This window comes from Aspergillus puulaauensis, chromosome 3, assembly GCF_016861865.1.
Source record: "Aspergillus puulaauensis MK2 DNA, chromosome 3, nearly complete sequence".
Lineage (NCBI taxonomy): Eukaryota > Fungi > Ascomycota > Eurotiomycetes > Eurotiales > Aspergillaceae > Aspergillus > Aspergillus puulaauensis.
This window is the reverse complement of record NC_054859.1, coordinates 1715627-1727185: the sequence shown is the minus strand read 5'-3', so window position 1 is coordinate 1727185 and position 11559 is coordinate 1715627. Positions and strand designations below refer to the sequence as shown.

The window sequence follows — 11559 nt, the reverse complement described above, 5'->3', positions numbered from 1 at the left end:
CAGCGTACCGTCACCCCCAACAAAGACCGGTAGTACATAACACTAATAACAACATTAATTGATAAACAGTATATAACTTGTTCAGTGGTTTATGTAGCATGGTAAAATATTAGCAGTCCTACGTGGGGATAGTTAGTAATGCTTAGAATGGCGTTGGTCAAGCTCCCCCACTGATAATTATATAGATGCAACAATACTCATGGATGCCATAAATTGTTTATAACAATCGCGAACTGAAGCCCCCAGGTTGCAATAAGGGTGAATACATCAAGCGATTAAAAATTGAAGCCCTCTGCCACTGGACAGATGTCATTGGAGCGCTATTTAGTCTACTGGTAGTCACCAAAACTACAGCGCCAACCAATGTACACAAATCCTTATCCTGCTAATGCTTGTTCAGCTGCCAAGCTACCCCAGAAAACCTTCCACTAATTGAATGATAAGGGCACTCCAAATTCGCGGGACGCATGACTATCCCTGCCTGAATCCAATGGAGCGGGGTTAAGGAATGTTTATCGCCCTTTCGTCCTCGCATCTCGGCTTCTCCTCACCATCCCTCTCTTCCCACGTGCCTCAATCAATCCCTGGATTTCAAAAATAGAGGCAGGACTCGGGTTATATGGCAATATGGTATCGAATGAAACTACAGTACCCCCTCCAAACACTGAGCGAGTCGAGGCAGAACAAGAGCAGGATGAATATGACCACCTGTTTGGGGCTGAACAGGACTCTTTCGATGCCCCGACGACCACCCGGAAGGAATTGTGGTCGTACTATCTCTATTATAATGGTAAATAAGCCTTGCCTCTATCTTTAGCCTCTCTTCACTAACAGACCACCTTCATCCAGGCGACAACGGTGTAGGCCCTCTCTCTTATACCCAGGCATTGTAAGACCGCATCGACCCCAACTCAATGGCCCAGACGTCTAACCCGTCTAGATTCCAATGGGCCCTAAACGGCTCGGGGTGGCAACCAGGCACAAACCCCAAGAAACCCTGCACCGACTCCTCACCCTGCGTGGTGCCCTGGGCCGGCGGCACACGCAGCGTCTCCTCTGTCGTCTTAATCGCCAACGGGCTCAGCTTCACCTTCATGACCATAATATTCGTATGGTTCGGGAGCGCCGCCGACTACGGCTCCTTCGGGCGGTGGCTGCTCCTTGCGCTGACGATTGTGTGCTGGTCGCTGCAGTATGGAATGTTGGCGATTCGAGAGCCTGCCCAGTGGCCGGCGGCTATGGGGATGTATATCGTGACGTATGTTGCGTACGGCGCGACGCTGGTCTTCTATGCGGCTGTTTTCCCGAAGCTGGCGAGGTATATGCCGCATGTGAGGAAGGCGCGCGAGGAGGATTTGAGAGAGGGGAGGATGGGTCAGGAGGAGTATGATGCTGTTGAGTCGTTGGAGAGGAATCATATCTCGTATGTGTATATGGCAGTTGAGCCATGGGGGACTTTGTTAATGTGTTGCAGGAATATTTCGACTGCCCATAGTAATATTGGTTACTTGGCTGTGCTGCTTATCAACCTTAGTGTGCTACTGCCGATGCAGGGGAACAATTATGCGAATAACTTGGCTATCTGTTTGACTAACTCATGTGAGTTGATTTATAAACTTGGGGTTTTGGATACAGCTTGAGCTAACAGACTTCTACTAGATTGGGTCGTCCTAGGAGTATGGTGGTTCATATTCCAGCAAAAGCGACCTGGACCCAAAGTCCCAGAGGGCTCAAGCTATGCAACTATAGGCTTCAAGCAGATCTGGCTTGCGTTGAGAAAAATCCGTACTCTACCCCAGCTCGTTCTTTATTATATCGCCTACTTTCTCCTCGCCGATGGGCTAAACACGACTGGTGAGCAGGCCTTGTCGCCGTGTAAGGCTGAACTAATATGCGGATAACAGGGACATTGGTATCAATTATCCAGAACAACTTTATCAACTTCTCGTTCCTCCAATTAACCTACCTTGGGATTGCCCAGTCCGCATGCTCGATTACCTCAACGTTCGGCTTCTGGTATTTCCAAAAATACTTCAAAGTCCGGACCAAGCGTATGTTTCTATTCACCAATTTCTTCAGCGTGCTCATTCCTCTTTGGGGGATGTTGGGTCTTTGGACACAGCGCATTGGCTATCATAACCGGGTATGTTGCTAAAAGTTTGATGGTCTTCAAATACTAATTCAAGCAGTGGGAATTTTACTTTTATAATATCATATTCGGGCTTTTTCAAGCTCCATACTACGCTGTATGTCTTTCCTCCTGCTTAAAGTTCAATGCCAATGCTAACCCACGCAGTACGCCCAAACAATGATTAGCGAGCTCATGCCACCGGGCTACGATAACATGTTCTTCGCTCTATTCGGAATTACAAACCGTGCCGTTAGTCTTCCTAGTCCCCTAGGCCCTAGGCCTAACCTTAAAAAAACTTTATAAATATGCTAAAGCTAAACAAATCAGTCATCCATAATCGGCCCCAACGTCATCCAGGCAATCATCAACGATACTCAGAATAACTGGATGGGGTTCCCATTTCTGTTCGCTGTTTGCGCGGCTGCGATGATCGCTATTGCGTTTGTTGATGTCGAGAAGGGCCGTGAGGACGGGCGTAGGTTTGTACAGGCGCATCGAGGGACTGCTGGCCGGGCCCAAACTGGTGTGGCGGGATCTGAGACTGGGGGGAAGGGGACTCCTGTTCGGACTACTGAAAGGGTTGCTGAAGTTGGAAGCGGCCATTCATCGGACATCGCAAGAGACGAGTGACGATAGCCACATTATTGTACGGAGTACATTATACCTGTTGTGAGCTCGCCAAGTCATCTGATAAGATCGGTCAAGCCACAGCCCACAACGACATTCAAAGATCGCGTAAAATTAGAATCGGAAATTAGCACAGTAGTACGTAGTAGTAGTAGTTGGTGGTGGTTTGAATTTGTGGTGGAGAAGTCCCTGTCAGGGTCTCCGATCACCGTCACAGTCAGACAGAAAGGTACGCCAGCAACGGCTCCTCCCTCTCGTCTCATATTTCCACCCACCCAACCAGAATTAAATCTGGCGACCGGCTCTCCTCGTAATTCCTCGCTGGCCAGGAACCAGTCAGTTTCAGAGTGAGAAAGTGGTAATTTTGTCACCGGAGCAGCAGCGTGTTGATCCGGCTTCGTCATAATTGGGCTGTGCAGAGCGCTCTGAGCAAGCGAGTGGGGGGCAGTGGAGGACGAAAGCGGATGACGTCGAGATCGGAGCCTCCTTCACTTCGTTGGGTTACTTAATTTCCCCAGACACCTTGCCCTCGTTCATTGCACCATCTTAAAATCGCTTGCTGCGAGGATTTTTCGTCTCAATTCTTTCCCCCCCTCTTCATCGTCCTTGAAAGGTTCCATCCAGCCCACCTTTTTTCTCTAGGCGTTCTGGCTGCCTCCGCCCCTTCGCTGCCTCGTGTCCCACCTGAGCGCTGAGCTCCCCACCTTCGTACCTTTTTCTCTACAATACATCAATATACCTACCTACGTACCTCACCAGGTAAACCCTAAGCATGTCTTCCAAGGAAGCTGGATCCGGCTTGTCAAGCCAGAATAAAACTACGTGGTCGAGTTTTCTCAAGGTACGTTGTAGTCCAACGGTCTACCCCTCCTAGCACAAACAACTAACCTGAACCTATTTCACTTCAGTCAATCGCTTCTTTCAACGGCGACCTCTCTTCCTTGACCGCACCCCCCTTCATCCTTTCTAGTACCTCTTTGACCGAATACTCTGCCTACTGGGCTGAGCACCCCGCCCTGTTCGTCGCCCCAGCACAAGAAACCGACCCTGAGAAGCGAGCCCTCGCCGTTCTGAGATGGTTCCTCAGCACCCTTCGCCAGCAGTACTGCAGCCGCAGCGAAAAACTGGGTAGCGAGAAGAAGCCTCTGAATCCGTTCCTCGGAGAGCTCTTTATTGGCAAGTGGGATGGCGATGAAAACGTGGGCGAGACCAGCTTGATCAGTGAACAAGTTAGGTGGGTGTTTTATCCTTACGAAGATAAAAACTCTAGCTAAACTGAGTATCTAGCCACCACCCCCCGGCGACTGCCTACGCGATTCGGAACGAGAAACATGGTGTTCAGGTTCGTCTTTCTGTCCACGTGTCCACCTTCCTTGAACTGCCTAGGATAAGACTAAACAAGAATTATAGCTGCAAGGATACAACGCCCAGAAGGCCTCGTTTTCCAGCACTATTTACGTCAAACAGATCGGCCATGCCTTGTATACCGTTACCCCGCCTTCTGCAGACAAGAACGACCCATCTCAGCAAGAGAAATATGTTATTACCCTCCCGCACCTCCACGTCGAATCGCTGATCTACGGAACACCATTCATGGAGCTCGAAAAATCGACCTACATCGTCAGCAACACCGGCTATACCTCAAAGATCCACTACTCGGGCAAGGGCTGGCTGAGCGGCAAGAAAAACACCTTCACCGCTAGTCTATACAAGGAGAGTGAGGGCGAAAAGAAGCCTCTATATACCGTTGAAGGCCAATGGTCCAACTCCTTCACCATCAAGGACGCCCGGGCCAAGAAAGACGTCGAGACCCTGGCAGTGAGTGAGCTGAAAACCACCCCGCTCACCCTCGCGCCCATCGAAGAACAAGACCTCTACGAAAGCCGCCGCGCCTGGCGCGACGTCGCAGCAAACATCGAAACCGGAAACATGGATGCGGTCTCTACAGCCAAGGGCAAGATCGAGAACGCGCAGCGCGAACTCCGCAAGGTCGAGAAATCCGAGGGCCGCGAATGGGAGCGTCGCTTCTTCGACCGTGTCGAGGAGAACTCCGACCCAGAATTCCTGGATCTTGCACGGAAGGCTGGCCTCACCTCTTTGGAGAGCGACAAGACAGGCGGCGTGTGGCGATTCAACGCAGAGAAGGCGGCTGGTGCGAAGCCTCCCTACCACAAGATTGGTGGCGAGGGTCTGGGTGTGCCGCAGTGAGTTGTGGGTCGCTAGATTAATTGCGGGCATAAGTTATATAAGATAAAGTTATATTTCGCCTGTTTCTTTCGATTACGATGGCAAGATTGTGGATAGGCAACTTCTAATATAGATGCGCTTGGTTATGACTGTTGTCCGAATTTGTGTCTGTCTGGCTTACGGATGCTTCTTTCCTGTACATAGTACAAAAGATAATGCTTTATTGACGCATACACAATGTTATTTTTGTAGAGCCAGCCACTTCGTAAGGGACTAAAGAGTGTCTTTAGTTCGGAGTGAATCTACAGGGAATATTCGGTTATACTGGTACGTCCCCGCCAGTAAGCGTCAGCACTAAACAACCAGCCGAAGACAGCCTTCCATAGTTAAATGTATGAAACCCCTCCATCTCTACAAACCCAACACCTCATTCATACCAACATCCAATACGACCTCACCATGGCCCCCGTCCCCATAGCCAAAATACAAGAATCAGAATACCCATTCGACCTCGGCACCTTCGGTCGCCCCATAACAACCTCCAACCCCTCCACCCAAACCTGGTTCAACCGCGGCCTAACATGGGTCTACACCTTCAACCACAAAGAAGCCGTAACGTGCTTCGAGCAGGCCATCGCACACGATGAGTCCTGCGCAATAGCCCACTGGGGCCTCGCGTACGCCCTCGGTCCAAATTACAACTACGCCTGGGAGTTCTTCGGCGAGAATCTAGCCGATGCCGTACGCCGCACGTACGAGGCGTCACAGCGCGCATTGGCCCTCGCGGCTACCGCGACGCCGATTGAACAGGCGTTGATAAAAGCCATTCAGGCAAGATTCCCGAGCGATAAGCCCGTGGATAACATGGAGCAGTATGCAGCGCAGAACCGGGCGTACGCTGACGCGATGGAGGGCGTATATGACGCCTTCGGGGCGGACGATCTGGATGTTGCAGCGCTGTACGCAGACTCGATTATGAGTCTGACGCCGTGGAAATTGTGGGATTTGAAAACGGGGAAGCCGAACCCGGGGACCAGGACATTAGATGCGAAGAGGGTGCTTGAGGTCGCGCTGCGTGATAAGCGCGCGTCCAAGCATCCCGGTTTACTCCATTTCTATATCCACCTGATTGAGATGTCGCCGACGCCGGAGCTGGGTCTTGTCGCGGGCGATCATCTCCGTGAACTCGTTCCTGATTCTGGGCATGCGAACCATATGCCTTCGCATCTGGATGTGCTGGTTGGTGATTACAGGGCGGCGATTCGGGCGAACCAGCGCGCGACCATCGCCGATGAGAAATATCTAGCCCACGAAGGCGCAATGAATTTCTACTCCAACTACCGCATGCACAACTACCACACGCTGATCTACGCGGCGATGTTTGCCGGCCAGAAAGACGTTGCGCTGGATGCCGTGGACCGCATGGAAGCGACGCTTCCCAATGAGCTCCTCGTCAGCATGGCGGATTTTATAGAGGTGTTCCTATCCGTCCGCCCGCATGTAATGGTCCGCTTCGGCATGTGGGATGAAATCATTAACAACCTGCCCGTGCCCCAAGACCCGGTTCTGTACTGCGTCACGACCGCAATGACATACTACGCCAAGGGCGTCGCGCAAGCGGCGAAAGGGCATGTCGATGAAGCGGTGAAATATAGAGAGCTGTACCAGGCCGCGGCGAAAGCAGTCCCGGAGACAAGACTCGACTTCCCGAATAAATGCGTTGACATTCTAGGCGTCGCGTCTGCCATGCTGGATGGCGAGATCGAATATAGAAAGGAAAACTACGACGCCGCGTTCTCGCATCTTGCGCACGCCGTTGAACTCGATGATGGCCTGGGGTATAGCGAGCCGTGGAGCTGGATGCAGCCTGTGCGTCATGCGTACGCGGCCTTGCTTCTGGAGCAGAATCATGTTGAAGAGGCGCTTGCTATTTACAGGACTGACCTGGGTTTGGATGATACTGTGCTCCGGGCGCGCAAGCATTTGAATAATGTTTGGGCGCTGCAGGGGTATCATGAGTGCTTGGTACGGCTGGGACGCACGGCTGAAGCGAGTGTTATTGAGCCCCAGTTGAAACTTGCTGTTGCTGTTGCAGATGTTGATGTCAAGTCGTCGTGTTTCTGTCGGAGGGATACAGAAGCGGCGCCGGATTTGCTTGGGTGCTGCCATTAAGTATGTACTTAGCGTTTAAAGAGTATTGTAAATAAAATGGTCAAATGCTATCAATAGACTATTCCACATGCAGCTCCTCATAAACCGGGAAAGCCCAACCCATTGTAGCGTCGCCCTCGGGCAGAAGATGAGCAGCAAAGAAATCAAGATGGAAGAAGACGACACTCTCAAACACAATATGCAGAAAGACAAGGCCCAGCGATGACATGGAATCCAATCTCAGTACTTGTTCCTCCTTATCAGTTCCTTCTGAACATTCACTACGAATGCCCGGAATTTTTCCTCGTACTCCTCGTCGATTATATCCTCCTTGGGCTCGGTGTTTATCTTGTATAGTTTCTTTCCTTCAGTCCTGCTCAAGTGAGAGTGTTGCTTCTAGATATATTTGTTATCGAAAAACTTCATGTTGGCGAGAGTATATATACTTGTGCTACCCCGATGCTTCGACAGATTTCCCCCGAGATAACAAGATTAATTCGACACCCCGAATTGCAGCCACCGAAGATTAAATCATTGCCGACATATAGTCACCAGAACGTAGTGATGGTATGGGGTATCAGTCAGCAAGCCACCACACTGAGTTGAAGCATTTAGCGTGTAATTAGGGCTTATTGCCAAGTATCCGGCTGCCAACTTCCCCGCTTCCTGATGACTTTGCTTATCGGAAATTCGGAATATACAATACGTTGGTGATTGGATATTAGTACGCAGTTGGTGTCCACCGGCTTAAGATGTATAAGTACGTAGGGTAATCCACTGTCAGATTGTCTCAGCTCTGCCAACTTATTGCCGAATACTGACCCTGCTGCCCCTCTACCACTTCTACAATGACAAAAGACCAACCCCAAGAGCAAACTTGGCAAGCTATTGCTTCTGCGCGGCGCAAACAGTTGGATCTCTTGATCCCAACAGAATGGAAATTGAGCGATGAATTCAAGGCTTCACTCCCTGCGGATGGCCGGCTGATACAGGCGGACCCCGCACGGAAGAGTGGGATTCTCTCAGAGACGGAACTGGATATCACAGAGAACTATTCGGCTGCTCAGCTCCTCGAGCGACTTGCACGGAGCGAAGTCAGTTCTTTGGCTGTTACAACGGCGTTCTGCAAAAGGGCGGCCATTGCGCAGCAGTTGGTAGGAATTCTGACTCAATAATGTGAAAATATTCCTGACAGCAGCTATAGACTTCATGCCTGACGGAGCATTTCTTTTCCCAAGCCCTAGAGCGAGCTAAGTATCTTGATGAGTATCTTAGTCGGGAAGGAAAAGTTATTGGCCCGCTACATGGTCTCCCGATCAGTATCAAGGAGACCTTCCGCGTCAAGGGCATTCATACGACTGTGGGCTATGTATCATTCTTAGATAATGGACTGGCAACTGAGAATTCGGCACTGGTAGACTTGTTGCTTGATCTAGGCGCGGTTCTATATGTGAAGACAAATATTCCGCAGACCCTGATGGTTCGGCTTCTTACCCAAAAGTCCAAGATGAATGCTAATGAGTAGACTGCCGACTCTGACAACAACATCTACGGCCGGACCTTGAATCCAAACAACACCAACCTCACTGCAGGAGGGTCGAGCGGTGGTGAAGGGGCCCTTATAGCCTTCCGAGGCTCTATCCTGGGCGTGGGAACCGACGTCGCCGGGTCCATTCGCATCCCGGCTCTTTGCTGCGGCGTGTATGGCTTCAAACCAACGACCGGCCGCGTCCCCTTTGCAGGGCAAGTAACTGGTGTCGCAGAGGAAACACCGATGATAGAGCCATCAGCAGGGCCGCTAGCCCAAACCTTCGATGATCTCGAGCTATTCATGTCCACCGTTTCGAACGCAGAGCCTTGGAGATACGATGCCACTGCGGCTTCGGTGCCTTGGAACGGCCAGAAAGAGTCTCGATCTGTTCTGACAATCGGCGTACTCCCAGAAGACCCCCACTTTCCTTTTCACCCACCCGTCAAAAGGGCACTGGAATCCGCTGTTGAAGCCCTCGAGAAAAAGGGCCACCGTATCGTCCGACTGCCTGACGTGACGACCCGAGGCACTGCACACGCAATGCGCCTGGCGTTCCATTATTTCACATATGGTCCGCGGCCTGACAATTTGAGTGCCAGCGGAGAACCACCCGTGTCATCCGTAGCTAAGATCCAGCTCACGTCGCCCATGTTTTCAGGACCTGCTTTCCTGGGTGAGGAAGATATTGGGGTCTTTGAGCAAATAGCCACCCTGAGCATTGCGCGCAAGAAACTGGGCGACGAGTGGCGTAAGGCTATTGTAGAGAACAACCTGGATGTCGTTCTGGCTCCGGGTGCGCAGAATACAGCGGTGCCGCATGATACGTACGGATGGCCACCGTATACTACTCTTTGGAACTTGCTCAATGTAAGATGAACATCTGGGTGGTCTGAACATATTGTACGCAATAATTGCTGACTATGGACTAGTATCCCGCATGCATCATCCCATACGGGAAAGCGTCAAGGGAGCTCGATCCTGAGCCTCTGGTGTTGGAAGAGACTGGCCAGCCGAATTGTATGTCACCAGTCACTTTATCCTGCCGAATGATTTTTGAAAACTAACAGTAGCAGATGACCCTGTAGCGGTGGACGGTGCCCCGTGTGCTCTTCAGGTTGTGGCGCCCCGGTTCCAGGACGAAAAGTGTCTTTCTGCAGCGAGGATAATTGATCTGGATATTCGCTCTTGAAGGTTCAAATTAAAATGACTCAGTTGGAAAGCACTGGAGATGCTGTGAGAAGCTGGCCTGCTGTGTTTAGAAGGTGCCAGTGAGACTGCAGCCGGAGCTGGAGGTGAGGTGCCAGGTGCACCATGCCGGAAGTGACCTCAATAATAAAAATCACAACTTGAACCCTCCAACCTTTAGTTGCCATTACCATTATTATTTTCATAAGATTAACCATCATTGAGCCACTCTATTGTACTCCAACTTAAGGAATCGATGCCTCCTTACGACCCCCGGCTCAGTATCCCGCTGTCCGTTCCCGCTGAAATACCGGCTCAGAGTAACCGCCATTTCCCCAACGGCTTCTCCATGACTATGCCTAATGTCCAGTTCCTATTTCGCTTGGACTGTAATCTATCCCTTGACCCATGGAGCGAAGCCATCATCAGGCCGGAAAGCGAAACCTGTACAAGAGTCGATGTCTATGCAGGGGGCTCAATCCAAGGACCCTGTATCACCGGCGGGGTTGTTCGAGGTCACGAAGAGATAGAATACAATAGCGATTATGGTGTAAGTTTCTGAAGGCGCCCAGCAGTTCTGGAGTGATTGTATACTAGCCAGGTTTCGCAAGGATTGTATTGATCCACCGCTTCATAGCTAACTTGGGCGCACAGAGCATGACCATAGCCAAGTCGATCAATGCAGTCACCGATGACAACGTCCCGATCCAAATTAGAAGCAAAAGTTATTATCTACCGGGTCCTGCAGCGGAACCACTATGTGCGAGCGCTGGTATTTGTCCCAAGCGCCCAATACCCCAGCTAGACTTTGATCTAGGGTCCCATGTTTTGGTCGAAACGAATCCAGGCAGATTGGCCTGGTTGAGACACAGCGCTTGTGTGGGAGTGAGTTGCTGGGTTGGGAAGAGAGAAATAACCGATGTTTACATCCTGTCGAATTTCCAAAGGATAGAATGGCCATTAACATCAGTTCATGAACAGCCGGACGGATTTTTCGCTAGTACCGGGGGTGCTTGACGGGGGTCTATAGGAGGGAAACAAGATAAAATTAGCTACAGATAGAGTTAGATAGTTCAAAAGCATGTTCTAGTCAGCGCAACAAATGTCCAATCTTGAGGAGCGGGTGGCCTGCGCTCACGGATGGGAGTGTCGTGTGACGACCAATCAATAACTATCGGCTGACTGTGGCGCCTGAGGCATCAAAACGGTTTAAACGTCAAAAATTTCTTCAGCGAAACCATGTTCCACCACAGGAGCAAGATGAATGGTAAACACTTTGCCACGCTCGGGACACCCGTGGTTGCGAGTGGTTCCTCGTGGTGCCCAGGTGGCTCCCGCACGTTGGCGACTGGATGAGAGGCCTGGCTCGCCCGGCGGATGAGACAGGCACGGCAGTAACCCCCAGGGCGGCAGGCGGTCAGCTCCCGATGGAGAAAACAACCAGAATGTGAGACACTGGAGGCCCTCTATACTCAGACCAGTTAGCAGCCGTTAAAAATAGCATCTCTGTGTCTGATTCTTCATCGCACTGTGATGATGTGCTGCTGTTATTTAACTCCTTCGCTGGAAAAGGGTCAGGGCTGAGTCTGTCTCCTTGAACTGTTTTCTTGTCCCTCGTTTGACCTCGCCTCGGCACTGGGCCGACTTTGTGTTTCCAGACCAGACCCGTAATCTGGGCTGAGACGTTCTAGAACTGATCTGCTCGCTCTCTGACGACGCTCTCCGATTTTATCTCCATCTCCATCTT

At 51.0% G+C, this 11559-nt stretch overlaps 4 protein-coding genes across 4 annotated transcripts; all 4 read left to right on the top strand.

The window, feature by feature from the left end:
• Positions 1-627: 627 nt before the first annotated feature.
• On the top strand, positions 628-2761 carry APUU_30688A (uncharacterized protein; the record flags this gene model as incomplete). Its single annotated transcript, XM_041701809.1, has 9 exons — positions 628-790; positions 850-889; positions 941-1423; positions 1475-1599; positions 1660-1854; positions 1905-2143; positions 2190-2246; positions 2297-2380; positions 2459-2761. 9 exons carry the CDS (start codon positions 628-630, stop codon positions 2759-2761), a joined length of 1689 nt encoding a protein of 562 aa, XP_041554657.1.
• Positions 2762-3530: 769 nt separating this feature from the next.
• KES1 (OSBP family protein) lies at positions 3531-4966 on the top strand (the record flags this gene model as incomplete). Its single annotated transcript, XM_041701808.1, has 4 exons — positions 3531-3599; positions 3667-3992; positions 4046-4100; positions 4169-4966. The coding sequence occupies 4 exons, from the start codon at positions 3531-3533 to the stop codon at positions 4964-4966; spliced, it is 1248 nt and encodes a 415-aa protein (XP_041554656.1).
• Positions 4967-5404: 438 nt separating this feature from the next.
• Positions 5405-7117, top strand: APUU_30686A (uncharacterized protein; the record flags this gene model as incomplete). The annotated part of the gene is made up of 1 exon (XM_041701806.1): positions 5405-7117. One exon carries the CDS (start codon positions 5405-5407, stop codon positions 7115-7117), a length of 1713 nt encoding a protein of 570 aa, XP_041554655.1.
• Positions 7118-7944: 827 nt separating this feature from the next.
• Positions 7945-9816, top strand: APUU_30685A (uncharacterized protein; the record flags this gene model as incomplete). The annotated part of the gene is made up of 5 exons (XM_041701805.1): positions 7945-8250; positions 8301-8576; positions 8622-9494; positions 9557-9644; positions 9701-9816. The coding sequence occupies 5 exons, from the start codon at positions 7945-7947 to the stop codon at positions 9814-9816; spliced, it is 1659 nt and encodes a 552-aa protein (XP_041554654.1).
• Between the last annotated feature and the right edge of the window lie 1743 nt (positions 9817-11559).